Consider the following 20,128-nt stretch of genomic DNA (forward strand, 5'->3'; position numbering starts at 1 on the left):
CAGTGAATATCTAAAAAGTTTTATGCAAGGAAAAAGTTTGGTAGAAAAAGGTGCAGGAGCATCAGCAGTTGCAATGAAGGAACTGCAATGCAAAGTCTTGTCAAGAGTTTGAGGAAGATCCAAAGCATTACAAAACTAACTGAAAACCTTCAGCATACATTTCCACTTTAGGTAGATTCGTATGTTATTTTCCAGAAGGAATTGTTTCCTGTCTAATAACTACTTTAATGGTCATGGTAGCACTGTGCTTAATTGCCCAGCAAACTTGGCAGACACAAACCCCAAAGAGAATTTTAACTGCATTAATAATTGTGAAATTCATTAAGATTCACCTGGTTAGCAAATTAAAATGAGGCTTGTATTATAGGCAGTATCTTTTAGATAAATAAATAAATAAATAAATAAAAATAAAAAAAATATTTTTTTAGGTTTGCTACTTTGCTCAAAAAACCAAATGTATGAACTGTATAAACCTCTCTTAACACACCTTAACGCTTTGTATTCATACACACAGTAAAATACACTCCTTGTCTACATACACTCTGCCTGACACTCACTAAGAGACATTGCTGCTCTTAGGCCAATACTAGAAGTACAGATAATAAGTCCAGTAGAGCAGGTTGACCATGACAAAAGACAAAGGGAAGGTAACTCTTGAGTAGTTGTCTATGTGGTGGGGATTTTTGATATGACAGCAGCTTACGAAGCGAAGGATTTTGCGAAGTGTAGCAAGAGTGGTGAGGCACCAGTTGGCGGGTTCTGCAGGGGGAGCTTCAGGCTTGGGCTCACTGCCTGAAGGACTGGAGGGGCTGACAGTGAGTTCTGTTGAGGCAGGAGCTGGGGTAGAGGGGACAGAAGGCTCCTTGCGTCTCTTTGCTCTGTTGGAGTGAGTGGAAATGGTGGTGACCATGCCATTCATTTCGTCATCCATGTCGTGCATTTGGTGGCCATACTGCAAGAGAGGTTAAAAAGTTGAGAAAAAGTTTAGATGGAAGAGAAAAGAGTGATTGGAGAATGGGGGGAAAAAAACACACATCTGGTGTTGCGTCAGTATCTTACCTGCAGGGCACTTGACCAAGTGTCAATATGTCATGAGTTGGGAGAGAGACTCTATTAGTCTCTGCAAACATAGACCATGTCTGTGGATGTACAGTATGCATTGCACAGATGCAGATGCATGACATTAACAAACCTTGCTTTTTATAATTAATTGAAATTTAAAAATTCTGGGAGTGCTGCAGAAAAAGGTGCTTAGCCAGGTTGGGATTGACACAAAACCAATCACTGCATAAGTCCTTTCTCACTCTTCAAATTGAAAACCATATTATCATTTGGATTAGTAATGGAATATTTTAGTCCCAGCCTGTGTCTCTTCCACTTAAATCATAAACTAACTTTTTTTTTAAGGACCTGTTGTTGGAAAATTTTTATTTCTCTTCTATTATGTATTCATTTTTCCTATTTACTCACTATAAAAGTTTTCACTCAGTCTGTTTCACTTTCAAAGCCACACCATTCTCTGCAGGATGGTGTTTGTAGACCAGATATAGCTTCTTCCCAAAACAAATCAGATTTTTTTTCAAGGTTTAATCATACCATGTTACTGTTTAACCAAAGTGTCTGTAATTTATTTCAACTCTGACTACTTTCCAATGTTGTAAGTAAGGGGGAACGAATGCTGCCCAGATCAGAACAGGGCAGAATGCTGTGCCATTAGGGCTGTATGCTGAACTGTTCTCTCTTTGCAAAGATATGAATAAATGTGCCGACTGAGTGAAATCCATCAATCTCCGTTTATTTAACTAGGATGAATAGTTGAATACTTTTTTCCCCATGACAGACCATACAAGAAATGTTTTTTCTTAATTTGCAAAATATTGAGTTAGAAAAGTGTTTAATTTCAGATGTCTGCTTAGGTTGAATCAGACTATGATTGAGTTGTTGAGCAAAACACATTCCAGTTGGGTCAGTTGGAGCCATTTTGGGTGTTTCAGCTGGATAATGATGAAAAAATATACAAGCAGCCACCCAAACCTGACTTCCCCATTCCTTCTTGGTCAATATAATCCCCATAACTAAATCCCTCTTAAATTCTTTACCTCATTGAAATATAGACAGAGGCTGAACACTGCCTTGTAAGCACAAAAGGGTTTTAGCTGAGCTTCAGTAACAGGTGCCAATACTTATTCCACTCATCATACTGAACCAAGTACTTCTTGATATGATGTTTTTTCTCCCACTGACTAAATACCTGAAATTGAAAGTTGATTTCTTTTTTTCTTGTGCTATGCCTTTAACTGTGGAAGGTCTTGTATGAACACAAGTGTTGAAAACAATATTGTAAAATTTATAACAAAGGGACTCACCATCAGCAAGTGAGCATCGGGGTGAGTTAGAGTGCAGAAGTGGGCCACAGCGTATTCAATGAGAGCTCCAAATATGAAGCTGAAGCAGATTCCCAAGTAGACATCGATGGCCTTGATGAAACAGTTGGCATTGGGCAGTGATGTCCGGGCTCCCATCATCAGGGTGGTCATAGTCAGAACTGTGGTCACTCCTGTCAAACGATCATTTAAACGGCATTGGTTTGAAGAGGTTTGTTAAAAAGGGCCATGTTTAACAACACAATAAATCACTGTTAACTCCCCTTTGCAGTAGAAAGGTAAATTCTCCTTTTTTGATTAAAATTTTTGCCTTGAGCCTTTCTGTGACAGCGAGTTGAAATAATTTACTGTTCTTCATTTCTTCACAATATGCTCCACAGATTTATTCCCCAAAAATATGAACACAGATTTCTTTGAAAACAGAAATCCAACACAAAGTACAAAGTAACAAAGGGAGATTTGCACATCAATACAGATGGTAAGATTCCAGATCAGTGGGCACATTAATATTCACGTTTGCTTAAAATGTTGCATCTTGAGATGCTATGTTGTTGTTAAACTGGATTTCAGAGAAAAGTCTTGAGAAGAATGAGGAGGAAAGGTTCTACTGGTATGCAGTCTCTCTTTTTACACTATGCAGTAAAGCAATATAAAGCTGGTCTATTGAATCAAATACAAGAAATGTTAGCCAGGGGCTAAATCTGGTATATTGCAGCTTTTGAATGCAAATAATGTTCTTAAAAATGTAAATTCTAACTCATTTATGCAGGTTTATTAATGGTATGGAAATTATCTTTTTGTACTGATATCAAAATTTATATTGAAATTATAAGGAAAGGGCAAAAAGCAATGGAAGCTAAAAAAAAACAAAAACACATCTTGTGGTTTTTATGCTCTACAAACTGTTGTAACTCGGTCAGTAATCGAAAGATTGCTGTCTTTATAGGTTCATTTTCTATGTGCTGTAATTTGGAGAGGGAGTTAAAGTGTTTAATTAAAGACAAATTAACACTTAGCTGATCACCGCAAACAAGAAAACGGATTAAAAACTGGCTTTACTGTGATGCAAACTAGTTGTTAAATAATTTCTCTGATAGCCATATAATAGGGCTGCGTATGTCAGTTTTCTGAACTCTGTGTTTCCTGGCTCAAGTTCTATGACACCAAGAAAAAAATGAAATATTGTTTTAAATTGTTGCATTCCCACACTGCAAAAACATTCTGACAATTGGTAAAAATGTCTTAAAACTTAAACCTTTAATTAAACAGGAAAATAAAATGATCTGCGAATGGAATGTGCATATTAGCCTTAGAATAAGATAATTAGATATTATGAACTTGAAATAAGAGACTGCAGTTGTTTTTTTTCTTATCTTAAATATAAATGGTCTTGTTCCATGTGCAAAGTGTCTCTCCCACTCAATTAAAGAAAAATGACTCAGATTTACAATTTTTGCAGTGTAAGGTTTGCCATAATGTGATTACGGAATCAGAAAATAGCACAGACAAAATTACTTATTTGTAAAGATGAGTTCCAGACCTATTTGGCAGAGTAATTCAACCATAACTGTTTCCCTGTGGTGCCAAAGCGAGTGCCACCAGTCGCCTTGGCTTGCAAAAAAGCCACAGCTTATGTGCAGAGTGCCTGCAAAGTGGCAGTCTGTCACATAACAGTGATGTGTTTAATCCTTCCCAATAGGAAATTCAGAATCCATGATCTGTGAAATCCCACATAGTTCCTCTAAACGTCCTGTTTGGTTACGTGATGCTTGATCAGAACTCCTGTTAACATGTATGCCAGAGTTGTTTTTTTAAAGTGATGTGTGAATAAGTAGGGAAAGATAGATCTTTATGATTGAGCTGTTTTGTAAGAGATAATTTTGACCTCAGATAATCTAGGGATCCAAATCTCAAAAATTCCTTTATGTCATTTACTTTTTTTTTATAAAGGGGTTTGGGATTTATGTCTCATGATCAGTTATTAAGAAAATGCTCATCTTTATAAATGTTTTCAAAGAAACTAATACCAAGATAAATGTAATCAAGTCAAACTCAAACATCTGTGTGTATGGGCAAACAAATGCATACCTATACAAATTCGAGCTGGAACAGATGATAAGGAAATCCAGAAAGAAACCCATGAGAGAACCACCAACAGGCTGGACGGGACATAAGTCTCCAGAATGAAATACAGAATGCTTCTTTTCAGCTCAAAGTGGAAAACCAGTCTGGGGTAATGGCCTTCAAAAGAAGAGAACAAAGAAAAATAAAAGAAATGCTAAATTCTAACAATTTCAGGATTAGACGAATCAGACTGTTTAATTACTTTACTAGTTTAATTCAAAATATCAAAAGATAAAACACTTGTTTTTAGTCAAATATAAGCATTAGCCAAAGATTTGGGCTTTTCTTACCCGTTTCATAGACTGCCTCTGAGACTGATGTGTAATGGTCCTCTACAGTGTACTGAGCCAGTTGGAGAGTGTCTAAGCCACTCACAGACTCATTTCCTCGAGTCCAATAGAACATAACATCATTGATGTTGTAGCCCCCTGTTAAAGAACAAGAGATAAAAAAATGAGCAAGTATCACTACTCAATTTTTACATATGTGTCTGTAGCATGTAGTCAGAGCATTTCTTAGTTATTTAGTTTCATTCTTTGTTCAATAACTTAATTTTATGTTCAGTCTCACCTTTACTTATTACTGTTTAATCTATAAGCACTAACTACTGAGCAGCTGAGCAGAGTGGTGGTTCTATACCTAATTTTCCAAATGGGTTAGGGCGGGGTCAGTGTTTGTTTCATGGCCGCATGGAGAAATGCATGAAACAAAAACTAGGAAAGACCACTATTGAGCATTTTCTCTATGGATAAACTTTACATGCACAAGTGCACACTCACAAAAAACTACAGGTGCTTGGTTCCAGGTACTTAAGAGATTCACTTCCATACAGAAAGCCCACATTCATATCTTCAGGTAACACAGAGTACATGTCAGACTTAATAATATTACTTCAGCGATAGTTTCAAGGTGTTGATTTATTGTATATCTCGTACCATGTCTTTCGGTTGTGCTGTTCTTTTTGCATGTCGTTGCAGGTGATGAAGCAGACTGAAAATGTTTTGTCATTGTCTCCTTTCTGTCTCCTTTTTCTTTCATCTTTTCTCTTTTTTTTTCTTTTTCTTCTTCTGTTTTTCCTGTTCTGTTCTATTTACATTGCAGTGTCCATATAAACTGTAAAACTCCCTGCATAATTATAATAAAGCAATTTATATGCATGAAACAAGTGGAGCAATATGGCAATTGCTATACTGCTCCACTTGTGAAAGTAAAATCTGTTGGGCTCTTTTTGGCATCAAGATAATTATTCTTATTGCCACATTGCCAGACAGGACACTGTTAAAAAAAAAAAGGATTTATAAAGGAAAGATCTCAATATACAAAAAGAGCATTTTCTTGTGTGGCTAAATCAAGTTTTTATTGTTTCACGTGTATTTTTCTTTTTTAATATAACATGATTGAATATTTCAAAGTGTTGTATGATCTGACAACAACTGTTAGAGGAAACTATTGGTATTAGTCAAAATCTGCATGTTTGGCTATTTAAAGATTGGTAACAGCCAGAAAACGGCATTCAGTGCACTTAAAACTGTGATCACATGTCAATGTAACTGGAAAAAAAAAAAAGATCAAAGGGACCAATCAGTTATGGTCTCTGTACCAGCTCATATAATGAGAAGAAATGTATTCAAAATTACCTCCTTAGAACAGAGGCTGGGTAAGACAGGCAAGTATTTGTAGGTACCTACTCATGCATGGGAAAAGCATGCAATGCTCAAACAAAAACAACCAAGTCCAGGATTCACCAATGTATCATATCTGGGTATCAAGGTAACATTACCATGCAGCCCTCAGAAGAAACTTTATTAAAGTAATGTCGCTGTATCACATTATGTTTCAGCATAGGCAAATACTTAACAGTGAATGACTTGCTTGAAAAAGATTAGGACTGTGACATTTTCTTTGAATACAACACTTTGGAAACATATTCTATTAGGAGCAGAGCAGATTTTGATGTGAGTCTTCATTTTATTTTTAATGTATTGTGGTTGTCAAGTTTGAGTTCATTAAAATGGAGGGGGACAATCAATGCATGTTATGCAGTCAATCCTCCTTCTGCATCTGTCCTGTATGATAACTGAAAATAAAGACAAATAGAGCCACAAAAGTTAATTTAAAAATATTCTACTTTGAACTTCCTAACAGGGAAGATTTGAGGCTATGAACCTAAACTAATTGGATTCCTTTCAAAATGCGAAACAAACGCACAAATGTGCAGACATAAACATTAAATTAATGTTGTTGATTTAACAGCATCAAAATAACTGATGTTTTCTTTATTAAAGCCTGAAGTGGCAACGAGAGAAACAGCAGGGAATGTTCATGGCTAATAGCTCTGCAATGTTCTGATCTTATTAAGACTCGGTTGTTTTAGAGTGCAGCTTCACGATGGGGGGTGGGTAAGCTGGGCATAATGCTAAATATCTGTACAAGAGAGACATTTGGGGGAAAAACGAAAACAGAATGCTGAAACAGCAGCTAGTTGAAATCTTCATTTAAAGCCATTAAATTTAGCCTGTTCAACACAGACTCATTTGGTTTTCTAATGTCTTAATTTACTACAGCCAATGTTTACTTCATATGGAAAAGCAGCTTCTCACCTCCATCCTTTTGATCTGCCATTAATAACCGTTTTGCATTTTCTGACACCATGACGGCAAACTTTAATTTCCTTATGGGACCTTAACTAAAAAGAGGTTTGAAGTGAAAAGAGAAAGATATGTGAATTTTACAATCTTGTTTACATAAAAAGTAAAATACATGGCACATAGAGGCATTGGGCCCCCTTACTCTGATACACCTGGGTAAAATTCCAATCAACCAATTACCTTTGTGTTTCTGTGTGTAAAAATAAGTCATCCTGCAAAGAACAGAGCAGAAATAAATAATGTTTCAGTGATGTTAAATGCTGGATTAGCTATAACAAGTTCCCAAGATTTAAACAATAGTTTATCCATTATCCAATAAATCGATAGAGCAGCACAACCCAAAGTGGGGCTTGGAATCCCTGTTAGACTCATTATGACGTGGCCCTTTGAAAAGTACTTTAAAAGTACTTGAAAAGTACTTTAAATAAATTGATATTTCAAAGAATAAAGAAAGGTTAATATCCAATTAAATAAATTATTTTTCCCTTACATGATACATTAGGTACATAAATGTACAATTTGATTGTATATAAAATGAACAGATAATTAAATATATCATTAGATAATGAAATTCACAATTAAGTGATTACATTTACAACTTCTCTAAAAAAATTCCATGAAATGTTCGGCAACATCTAATATAGAGCATGGTACATGTTAATTCGTACCAAGAGGAGAAGTTCTACTAAACAGGCCGGGCAGGGAGAACAGTGATCAGAGAATTGAAAAGAGGCCGTATAAGGTTATTCAGGACATGTCTGATTCAAGAACTTCTTTGGGTCAGACTAGAGCAGGAGGAAACCTAATGGCCTAAAAGCAAAACACAAAACTAACCTGGTATATTTCCTTAAATTTACAATCTTATTACAATCTTTATGAAAAAAATATTGTAGTGGAACCATCGTGGGGAGGCATGTGGAGTTTTATTTAATTCAGTAGTGATAGCTGTCATAGTGGACATGTGACAAGCGTGGGGCTTCAAATTCCAGCTTGAAAACAACCTTAAACATGCAGCCAGACTTTAGATCAAAGGAAAACCATGTGCTAAGCTGTCCAAGTAAAAATATAGACTGAAATGTTAATAAACTCCAACTTTAAAACTATTTTTTTTTTAAATGGACACCATCTATTGAACCTGATTTGTTTTTAGCAGGATTTTTTAAAGCAAAATGGGCAGAAATTTTGTTCTTAGACATGCAAAGTAGAAAATGGTATCATCAGATTCAAATGCATGCCACACTTTTCAGCTTTCTCTTCTCTAAAATATATGAAAAAACATTTTGTACTTTAGGATTTATTTTGTAATTATGCATTCACCTAATCCTGATAGCATTCTAATAAGATGTATGAATTATTATTTTTGGTTGTAATATGAAAGAATTTGAAAAAGTTTAAAGGGCTCAAATAACCGTTGCTTTTGCAGTTATTTAAAACAGTCCCAGAGAAGTGCATCACTCTTTCCTTGTATCATAACAGAAATAGACAAAACCATGCATATTGCACAAGGCCCTCAAGAACTGAGATAACCTAATTAATAAATTTTTCAAAGAAGGTCTACAAAACGCATATGATGACAGAGAACAGTCATGAATTAGAGTTTTTGCTTTGCAATATTCAAGAGTAATACTGTGAAGTCATATGAATTAGTATGTGTTTAATTTTCTTGTTGAAAGAAAAAAAGAACAGTTTTTTTAAATAAGGTAAAATGCCTCAGATGCATTTTCCAAAAGAATCTGCAGAGGGAGTTAGAGAATAAGAACTTCAGTTTGTGCTTTTGGCCAAGTCAGAAAATCTCCTGTCAAAAAAAGGTTGATTCATTTTTTAAATACTCAGTCTATTTAAAGCCATAAAAAAGGAGACTCTAATGAAAGTTGCAACCAAAAATATGTTAAAACTGTATTTTAAGCATTTCCAGTTTTGCCTCATTAAACACATTAAGTCAAGGACTAATGACCAGAGCCATGGCATGAAGCAAAATATAGGACATGTTTTGTTTTTTTTTCCCTCTAACTTTATTTCCTAAAGGAAAAACTAATCAGTATCCTGACCTAAATCAATGGCAAAATATGGGAATTCAAACGATGAGTGACACATGGAAGTACACTATTCCTTACTGTACCATATTCTGACTAAAGAGTTTTATAAGGGGCATTGAGCACTGACATTTTCTTTGAAACAAGCACTACGGAATAATGATACTTTTTAAGTGTCTGCTGCTGCAAAGACTCAATAAATATTTTACTGCAATTCTAATTTAAACACCCCACACACTCCCACAACAGCATTGCCTTTAAAGCTTCCTCCTGTGCAGAGCATCAAATTCTGGCACAACATTAAAAGAAATAATCCTTGGTTATACATTTTCATAAAGAGAGACAGGGACAGTGCAGGAGGGATATGGAGACTGAGCGAGAGGAGGACCGGATGTGCTACAAAAAAGAAACTGAGATATTTAGAATGGAATTGTTGAAGTACCAGAGGAATAACGCTCATCCTCTTACTAACCTGACTTTATTCTTTAAAAGTCTTTCTGTCAGCTAAGCTGTACTGGAACTTGAAGTAAATGTTTTGTGTTGAGCTGAGGTTTTGGTTGGCTTCTGGCAAGGATCAAACTCAGCTTAGCCAAGCTGGCTGTCATTTTATAGAAAAGGTTAAAGTAAGCTAGAGATATAAAGTGAAAAAGAAGATGTATAATATCCACATCTTGTCCTTTGAAATATGAACAATGAATGAACTGTTTCCAACAAAATATCATCACTTTACTCAATTATGTCCAATGAAAAAAACAATAAAAATATATGTTAAGGACAACTGAGATGTTAATACTGTATAAATCCTTTTTTTTTAACAGTGTCCTGTCTGGCAATGTGGCAATAAGAATAATTGTCTTGATGCTAAAAAGAGCCCAACAGATTTTACTTTCACAAGTGGAGCAGTACAGCTATCGCCATAGTGTTCCGCTTGATTTATGCATATAAATAGCTTTATTATAATTATGTAGGGAGTTTTACATATTATTTAGACACTGCATTGTAAGTAGAAAAAAAAAGACAGTCTAAATCCAAGGCACATCCAATGTTGTATTTAATCAGAATAAACTTTTAAGCTTAAAGTTGTGCTATTTTAGTTAGGATGAACAATGTTTATTTTCACTAAATACCAGCATAAGGAGAAAAGACTTTCCTTAAACTGCATTTTGAGCTTCATGGATCAATGGCAAAGAACACAGTGTGTAGCACTGGTTCGTTGCAGCAAGAAAGTTTTTGGTTCCAATCCCAAGTGGGAGTCTTTTTCAACAGATTTAGCTTGTTTTTTAGAAGCTAAGAAGGTAAGAACAAAGGCATTAGGTTGATATTAATTTTATTTTCCTGTGTTTCTATGGTGCCTAATGATGAACATCAGACTTATCTAATTTGCTCCAGAAGAAAATGATTTATCCCTACATGAATCTGCCATCTTTATCTTGATGTCTTGTGTTGCCACTAGAGTAACAGCTTGTTCCATTCCAATAGTACCTTTTTAGCTTAGGCTGAAAGAGACATGTTACGGTAAACTGAAGCTGGAAATTTCTAAAGTAGCTTTTTCTTTTGTTGTGATACTGCCAAAAAAAACAAGTATGAAGGTATTGTGATCGAATGGAATGAAATCGTCTTCACAAAGTTGGCTAAACACAAATGGCATTTCTTTAGTTCTGAAAACTATGTCCACTGATCCCAAAATAATCTACATGTTAATCTTGTACTTTGTTTTGTTCTAATGCAACAAAACATGAGTGAAATACAGTGAGATATGCAGGTAGAGCATACAAACTGTGAGAATGTTAAAAGGGAATCAATACTTTTGCAAATCAGTCCAGGTGTGGCTTGAGAGAATACATACTTTTTGTGCTTTATCCTAGTTAAAGTTAGATGAAAGCTCTGTGGCCTAAAAAGGTTTAAAGGGTTCTGTGAAGCCTAAAGGTTCTTATAGAGTCACAGAAGAAAGAGCATAGCTTGTATTTTCTAAGCAAGTCTTCTCTGATAAAGAATATCATATTTTTAAGAACAACCCTCTGGGTTTGTGTTTGTTTTTGATGTTGGAGTTGGAAGTTTTAATGCCAAATAAAACAGTTTATTCAAATTTGACCTGAGATGTCCCAGCTTCTGTTGTAGAGTAACGTCAGCAGTCCTTTGTACATGTTCCGAAAAAGACTACACTTGCTTTTACAAGCGATGTAAAAAGATGAAAGAAAGTGATGTATTTGATCCCTATGTTTGATCACATTTGCCTTCAAATCACAGCCACCCACCAACTCCCCCTTCCTTGAGGAGCATGGCCCACATTTTCTTAACAAAGACTGAACTGTCCTTACAGCTCTCTAGTTGTAACGTGCAGGTCTGCTTGTCCATTGGGTACTTCGTCAGATCCATGTTGCATGCCACTGTAGTGGTAATCCTAAAGGACAAAAAAATTAAACTTTTATTCAGGAGGGAGTAGAATACACATTTAAATCTAAATGCTGAGATGTGAGTTTGCATGTTTTTTACTGGATGTAACTGTAATGTTGTTTTGTATCTGTAAAGTAAATCTAGCTAAGTTCTAATTACACATTTCTTAATGTTTTATGATTGCAAAGTAATAAAATACTCTAACACTTGCCATTCAATATGAAAAACCATTACATTGAATGAATTAGGATGCATACCATCGCATACTAAGACACTGGTTACAAAAAAGATCTTATTTTACAGTGCATTAATAAAAAACACAGATATACAACAATGATCCTAATATAATGCTGTTAACAGTAACAAGGAGATTACATTATTCATTTTATGGATATTAGGCAGTCTTTTGGCATTTTCAATACATTACCACAGAGATGTTATACAGCTAATTAGATCTGTAATCATTAGGCATGGGACGATGCACTGTGATGGATGATATAAATAATACAGCAATGATGAATGATATCTGGAGTCCTTCATTTTTTATTTGACATTGTGGAAATAACTGCACCCAGAGCGATGCAGAGCACATTTATTTTTATTAATATCTATGGTAAAGGTGAGAAAACCCTTGGAATGCTTTGATCATTTATTTAAATGGCATTATATCAAAGTAAAGATAGAAAAACAACCCTATTTGGTGAAAGCTACAATCCTTTGTTAAGAAATAGTTGTGTTTTTACACAATCACTAATACCACAAGTAACACAGTAATCTATTTTGATTTAAGATAATCACTGTTTTAATGTTTCTAACTTTTCTTATTTTCACCACTTCATTACAGTGTAGCATATGTTTGTAATCATTTAAAAAGTGCATACTGAGCGTGAAATTCATATTGAACAAACTACCATATTACCAGCGGTACTATTGGCACTATATTTTCATCAGATGTTGATAACAATCCATGAAATCTACACATACAAAGAAATCAAACCACAGATGTCCGGAAATTAAGTTAGGAGTAATAATGTGGAATCACATTCAGTCAAGCTGATAAATGTCAAAATGGCTCCTAAATTGTTTAAGTATATCGAGCTATATAAAACTTAATTCTTACAAGTATAATTTAGTTGTTTTACTTTCTGAAATTCAGTTTCTGCTTGCAAAAATAAAATTTAGAAAATTATATTTCTGACTAGGAATGGGATTTGACTAGCCTGGGTGCCATTCCGAACTTAGTCCCGCCCACAACGTTTGAGGTCGGGAAGTTCAGTCTGGCATTGCTCAATAGTAGCGCGAGTATGCTAGCACAATATCTGGCGGGCCAATCAAATTGTCAGGGCGGGCTTTATACGATGATGGACAGATGATCAACAGTAACGTAATCAACCACGTGACCAAAGCGCGCTTGGGTGACAACAACAATGGCTGCCGCTGGAGAGTTTAGGTGAGTAGATTCTGCGATCAAGGCTCATCTTCTTATTTTAGGCGTGAAACTGCACGCTTTGATTTTTGTTGACAACAGTTATGCATCGCTTAACATACGTCATGCACTCCGTTGCTCTTATTGGTTGTAGGTCTATCCAATTGAGTGCAGAGTCATTTTTTTCCTGGTTCATTCAAAACACGCCCCATAATCACAGCTCTATGGAGCAGCATCAGACTCATATTCTGACTAGAATTGAGTTGGACTACATCAGGCTACGATTTGACCAGGAAGAATCTTATTTTAGTGATCTACAAATTGAACAGCAGAGAGGAGAGTGCTGTTAATCAATGTTAAAACAGCCTGCCATATCAACCTATGCAATACTCTAGCAGCAATCTCCTACTATGCCATTTCTCTCTTCTTTGCAGCTGTCACTCTTTTAAACACTTTCTCCAATTTGGATTTTTATTCTTGCATTAAAATTTCTATTTCCAGTGATGGGAAATAGGCACTTCCTGTTGTCATGGTGACTTGTCGAATCGGAGCTCCACTAAAAAGGACTTTTCATACTTGTTATAAATATGTTCAGCTCTGAGTGGACCTACTCAGAGTTTATTAAACTAATTCACAGCAGCTTTTATGAAATCAAAAACTTAGAGTTTCCAACCTTAGGCAAGATCAACTCAGATTTGATTATTTTGAATCTGAGTTTGTTAGACCTGCTTTTTGAAGCGGGCCCCTGGTCCAGCAATAAAACACTCAGCACAGCTGTTCTTATCCTCCAGCATCATATATTTCTCACTTCACTCTGTCACCTGTCACTACTTAAATCCCCTGAGGTTACCTTGCTTCTTCTCACTGTTCTTTTTGTGCTTGTTTTATTTTCACAGATTTTTTTTAAGCTTCCTTTTCTCTTAACACCTCCTCTGTAACACCAAGTTCCTGCAAAATCTCAGTTTCCTATGTGAAAGCATTGGCCCATGAAGTTGGACCCACCGAAGAAAGTTTATATCGACCAGACTTCAAATAAAGTTATCTTCTACACAATATCACGTGGGTCTCAGGAATAGCAGCACTGATCAGACTTTTGACATAAAATGTTTGCATGTTCTTTAGAGATCTGAAGAAGTTTGGTAAATACAGAGGAAGTGTTACCCTGTGTAAAAAACATTTAGATATACAGTATATGCACACACCACATAGATCTGTGCAGACAGACATACAATTTCTTGTATCCAATAACCATAAAATGAATGGCTACGACAAAACTGAAGATAGAACTCTACCAGGGACATTTCATTAAATCTTACATATATACAGTGATAGATAATAGAAGGTACCGGATTATAAGGAATTCAATATCAAGGCATTTAAAAAAAGTTCCTGTTTTAATCAGTTTCATCTTCAGATTTAATCAAAAGGTAATTACAGCTAACCACATGTTTTTTAAACAAAGAAAATCAACAAAGATGAAGGCAAAAATATAGATATTTTTTATAGATATTATGAGGAAACGCAGAAGTCATGTTATGCTCATAAATCCAAATAAACGGCTGATAATCATCCACGTAGCAATTCTATACCTGGGGACATTTTGAGAAATTCCTGCTCTGTGGCATAGAGATGTTAGTTAACTCAATGTCATGAAAAAAAAAAAAGATGACAGCAGATATTTTTAGAGAAACTATTGCTTTTGTTCCTCACTATGAGAAATAGTCTAAGATATTTCCAGACTTTTTGAAGTTCATTGTTCAAGTGAGAAGTCAACCCGTGTTCACAGGAGCAGGAATTTCAGCACATTAAACTTTGACCATGATTATCAGAGATTATCTAATAAAGAAAAAGCTCCAACCTGAACTCTATAAATGGTAAAAACTGATTTTTTTACAGGCAATTGGAAAATTAAAGAAAAGGTATGACAGTATGTAAGAGTAAGCAGCTGTAAATACATGCATCTACACATGTGACTCTCATTGAACTGCACAGAAACTCATGTCTAAATGAATTGAAACATTAATTTCAGCTTTTGACCAATAACTTTTACATATGGCCCTTTTGTTTCTTTCAATAATCAGAACGATGTGGAGTACTAAGTATATTGTTTTACACTTGAAGTTAAACTAAAATTATTTTCATGCAAAAGCTGCAAATTTCAGAATTTCTTTGTCTCATAACTTCAAACTAAATATAATGTTATACACATTATTATGACAATAATGTTTCCACTCACAAACCAAACTTAATGTAAATCCTGCGTATTTAGTGGAAAATACTTAACGAAAATGGCAACAACAAAAAAAGAAATACTGAAAGTTAGTTGTTTGCACAGCAAAAAGTCTGGAGTACCCTTCCAAACTGAAGTTATGATGTGCATAGAATCCACACATCAAATGCTCCTGGACCCAGACAATCGAATAGTTGAGTACTAGTGTGGTATAACTCCCAGTGTTGCAATCACATTATATCAAATTCAACCCACGCTTTCTCCCTCAACCTGTTTCTTCCTGATTCACTGCCCTACTTTTCTATTATCTGCTGGAGCAGCAAAAAAATAAACAAACAAACAAACAAAATGAATGACCAACAATGCCTATTTATTCACCTTAGAGCGTAAAGGACGGTCCCATTGGGGAAGATGCGGATCAATCTGTTCTCCACGGTGATATCATGCAAGAAGGATTTCTTGGAGTCAACAATAAAAGTGTCTGGCACCCAGAGGAGCTCTACCAGCCGTCCATCAAGGCTCAGGCTCTTGTTGCCCTCAAACACCAAACGCTCGTCCGTCCAGCGCTGGCGGAGAAATATGGTGGCAGTGTAGTCCTGCAGGTTTGGGGACAAAAGTTCACAGGGGTTTCATAATACAGGCATATTGAAAATATACTGATGGTCATGTTACCTACAGAATTATTAATGAAAGGCAGAAGTTATACTGCATTACTGAAGCATGGAGGAAAATAGGTCCTGGAGGTCTTATGTACCCGAGGCAATAATTTCCCACAGCATTGTTTCAGTTTTGGAGAAAAAAAACTGCTGTTTATAAAAACCACTGAAAGAAGCAGTTCGTAATAGTAAAAATGCTGTTGAATGCATTACTATTTAGCGGGAAAGTGAACTTCTTCTAGTCTCTTGAAGCCTAACCACCATGATGTTTATGGTGTTTGCCAAAGGAAACAGCGTGTTTTTTGTTTTTGTTTTGCACTGCATATAATTTTACATGTATCCAAAACTATATATGTCATGATTGTGCACTTTTTTGTTCTATTTGTTTTCTTTTTGAGTTTTCAGTTATACTTTGATTTATGTTTTTCTGTGTTTTCTAGTTAATTGGTTTTATTTACATTTTGCATTGTTTTCTGGTTGTATTTGAGTTCTTGTTTATTTCTTGTTTACTCTCTGTTGCCCTCTTGTTTCAGTCTCCTTCCCCTAGCTCCATTCTAGATTCTTCTGTCCACACCTGCCCCCAATCAGTTTATTACACCAGTATTTGTTCTGTTTAACATATATACACCTCTTCTTAAGTTCTGTTTGCTGGTTCATTCCTGTGTTTTCCCTGATTATTTTGGCTTTATTGTATTTTGTTATTTTGGGATTTTTGCTTTAATTGCACTTGCCACTTTTTGGATCATGAAATCTTCAAGAAACTCCACCTCTGCATTTGGGTCCTCCTCAAAAAAAACTTTACACAACCTGACAATATATTAATCTCATCTAAACAGCCCTGTCTTCCACATCTTTGCTATTTCCCCTACCAATTACCAATTTGGGGATTGCACAGCTGATAGTTGTGCTGCCAACAGGTTGCTCCACCTGAGCTGTGACTACCAGTAGCTATAGGGTTAATAGCCAACATAGGTGGGCTCTTTTTTTAATATTTTGATGCCTTCTAAGGGCTCTTAGGGCAAGATTTTAATAAGGGTCATTTGAGAAAAGGGTGAATTATTTCCCCCTATAGTCATGGCATTGTATTCGTTTTTGCAAAGATCTATCTTACAAAACCCAAAGAATGAATAAAAAAGGGCTGTGAGAGAAAGGGGAATACATATTTTCAGAAGGCATAGCATGTAATTGGTTAATAATAATGATGGTCTAAGCTCAAAAAGGTAGCCTGAACAGTACATACATTTGTAGGGGGGGGGGGGGGCTTGCCCCGTTGATTTTCACTGCATGTCCTCCAACTCTCTCTAATCCCGGTTTTGTCTTTCAAAGTGATAAGAAATAAATGCCACTACTGCCAAAAAAAATGTATATGATAGTGTCAGGTAACTAGGCTGTTCTAAGTAGTGCTGTGTTTCTTAATAAATGTAAAACCAAACGCCCTGAATGGAAACTGTATGTACAGTAAGATGGATTTGTTAATATTGGGTAATTAGCTTTAATGGTTGTTTTAGAGTAAAAAAAATATCCTTTTATTTATTCAAAATGCTTTTGAATACTATTTTCCTTTATGTACATTTGAAACGGCTGACATCTAAAATCTTAAAAGTACCAGCTGTTGGGTTTGAGCACTTCAGCAAAACTTAGTTTTAACTGTTGTAGTTCATTTTCAAGATACATTTCCTAGACATCCAACAAAGTGATTGCATGCAATATAACTAATGAAATCATTAAATTTTAAGTATCTTACCATGTTAATCTCAGAGATGGTGTCAATGCTAGCAATATCCAAACTCATTCCCACCGTCACAGGACCGTCTAGAGAACAAGAGAGAACTATTATCCCACAGGCTAGTGAGCTTTTAAACAAAGCATTGACATGAATTCTTCTTCTAAGTGTTGTTGTCAGGTCTGTTTACTTGAAAATGTCAAACTACAAGAAGCTTTAAAAGGAGGACCCAGAAACAAAACAAAAAAAGATGTCAAATCGTGCCTTTAAGAAATTGCATCAGATCAAAATCTGATCCCAAAGGGCCAAAATCCTACATGTTTCATTTGTTAGGTGCACCATTTATAAAACCAGTGGGTCAGAAAAAGGTAGAATTTCCTTCTAAAAATTATCTGACGTTGGATAATTTCTGAAACTGTCAGCTGTTGCAAACATTAGCAGCCCTTCCTAGTCAAAAGCCCGCCGACTGGCAGCAGAATGGCAGCAAAATCCCCTCCAACTTCCAGCCACTGGCCTTCTCATGGGCATGCATATTTCTTTACTCTGACTCCACCCTTTCACTGAATTAGAGGGTCTGACCAGGAGATAATGCTTATCTTTAGATATTAATGTCTACAAATTATGACAGAAAAATACTTTAGATGTTGAAGAAATTGTATGGGACTAGCCAAGGACCAGCCAAATACTAGCCAAGGGCCAATCAAGGAAAGTGGGGAAATTTTTAATGGCTACTACTGTATGGAGGACCAACATTTATGGCCAAATCCACACAGAAATGATTTGCTAAATAAAGACTTAACCTTCTCAAAGTCTAACTCAGTCCAATGACAAAGATCTTACATATCACATATGTTCTGAACTGAAGAAAAGAGAAGGCAGAGAACTCTGGATGAAATTGTGCAAAGAGCAATGGTCATAGATCTCTCTCTCTTCTTATGCTCCAGTCTTGTGAAATGTTACAGGACATGATTAAATATCAAACAAAGTTCAAAGTCTTACCAGCAGGGATACCAATAATCATGCAGAATAAATTAACTCAAATTAAAAAGATAGTTAAAAGATATTTTTTTTTCCTAAAATTTAATTATGCTGCTAAAATAAAATAATAATTTATTTTATACATTAAATATTCTTACTGGCAGAGCCAGTGAAGTTATCTTTATTTCTATATCAAACATGCTCTTTCCTTTACAGCTACAATATATACATTTCAGAACAAAATCAGTGCATAAGCCACATGAGCTGCTCGGATTTTGTGACACCATTGTCCCCTGATTACTTTGTCATTTACACATCTGGATATCTTTGCTGATTCCTTACTGTCAAAGAAAGGCCTGAGATACTTGTTGTATCCTTTCATCAGCCTCTGAATGGTAGGAGGCAGAATCTCTCCTTCCTTCACTTCTGCGTTGAGCAGTGAGTTCTCTAACAACCTGAGAACAAAAAAGAGAAAGACTAAAATAAAAGACAGCTCTCATTTCTTTCCCCCTCAGCAGGTAGATTCTTAGACTGACGAATCCGTAGGGTGCCGACTGAGCTTCTCTGCTACTCATGAAGAGCTGCTGAGCTGAAGATTAAAATGGCAACTCTGAAATAGAGGACAAGCTCAGAAAAAAATAGACATCTTGAGTTAAATATAATTCAACAGAAATTATTCCACAGCTTTGGTCAGTTTTTGTGTCAGTTTTTGTATTTTAAAGTGTTGCTTTCATCTGTTTGTTCCACTTTCCTCCCTGAATGCTATCCTTAAAGGCACATTGAAGTGTAGGAAGATGATCATGTTGCTTGCAAATTAAAGCAGGGGAGATTGGGCAGTATGTGAATCTTCCTTTTCTTTTAGTTTGTAAAGCATACCCTAAATGCAGAGCTACCCTGTACAGAAAGAACCTCAAGGCACATGCCATGATGTAAGAGAAGCTAAAGCAAGACAGATCGGGCCATGTGTGCAGGCAGAAAAATATTCATCTCCCCACACTGGCAGCATTCCTGTCACTTGTGTGCTGCTGTCGTTGAGTATGAAGGAGCAGAGCAAGGAAAGGGATTTAAAATGGGTGCAATATTTGGTCCCTCTAATGTTAAGCCCTACATGAATCATGGAAATGTGAGTGAAAATGCTTTAATCTATCAAAGCTTTATGAAATGATTGACGTAATTAAATCCCAAATACTATTAACCACTGCCACAAATTAGAATGCTTTTTATGCTTGTGATTGTACAAGCAATTGAAAATGTGTCTTCTATTCACCACAACATAATGGATGGATGGACGGATGGATGGAGCCCTTCTGTAATGTAACATTCGGCTAGAAGGTTGTACTAAAAATCATACTTATAAGTAGCCCTTAATAAATTTCAAATAGTTAAACTTACTAATTAAACCTCTATTTAATGAGAATTTACCTGAATTGTTATTTTAACCAATAAATCATTTCAATTAATGAAAGATTTCTGTAAATTTATTACACATCAAGAAAGACTTCTTTTTTTTTCCCTATTAAGCAAATAAAGGT

At 35.6% G+C, this 20,128-nt stretch overlaps 1 protein-coding gene across 1 annotated transcript in view; it reads right to left on the bottom strand.

Annotated features, from left to right (window-relative positions):
• Positions 1-436: 436 nt before the first annotated feature.
• Positions 437-20,128, bottom strand: part of LOC107096524 (gamma-aminobutyric acid receptor subunit pi-like) — a 63,011-nt gene continuing 43,319 nt past the window's right edge. Inside the window, exons 3-10 of the mRNA XM_015393208.1 lie at positions 18,939-19,051; positions 17,640-17,707; positions 15,618-15,835; positions 11,508-11,590; positions 4,799-4,936; positions 4,473-4,625; positions 2,367-2,557; positions 437-952 (exon numbers count right to left, since the gene is read on the bottom strand). Coding sequence (XP_015248694.1) covers positions 587-952; positions 2,367-2,557; positions 4,473-4,625; positions 4,799-4,936; positions 11,508-11,590; positions 15,618-15,835; positions 17,640-17,707; positions 18,939-19,051 — 1,330 coding nt within the window. The 3' untranslated portion in view covers positions 437-586. The remainder of the gene's footprint in view (positions 953-2,366; positions 2,558-4,472; positions 4,626-4,798; positions 4,937-11,507; positions 11,591-15,617; positions 15,836-17,639; positions 17,708-18,938; positions 19,052-20,128) is intronic.

This window comes from Cyprinodon variegatus, unplaced genomic scaffold (assembly GCF_000732505.1).
Source record: "Cyprinodon variegatus isolate N-32 unplaced genomic scaffold, C_variegatus-1.0 Scaffold630, whole genome shotgun sequence".
NCBI classification, from domain to species: Eukaryota; Metazoa; Chordata; class Actinopteri; order Cyprinodontiformes; family Cyprinodontidae; genus Cyprinodon; species Cyprinodon variegatus.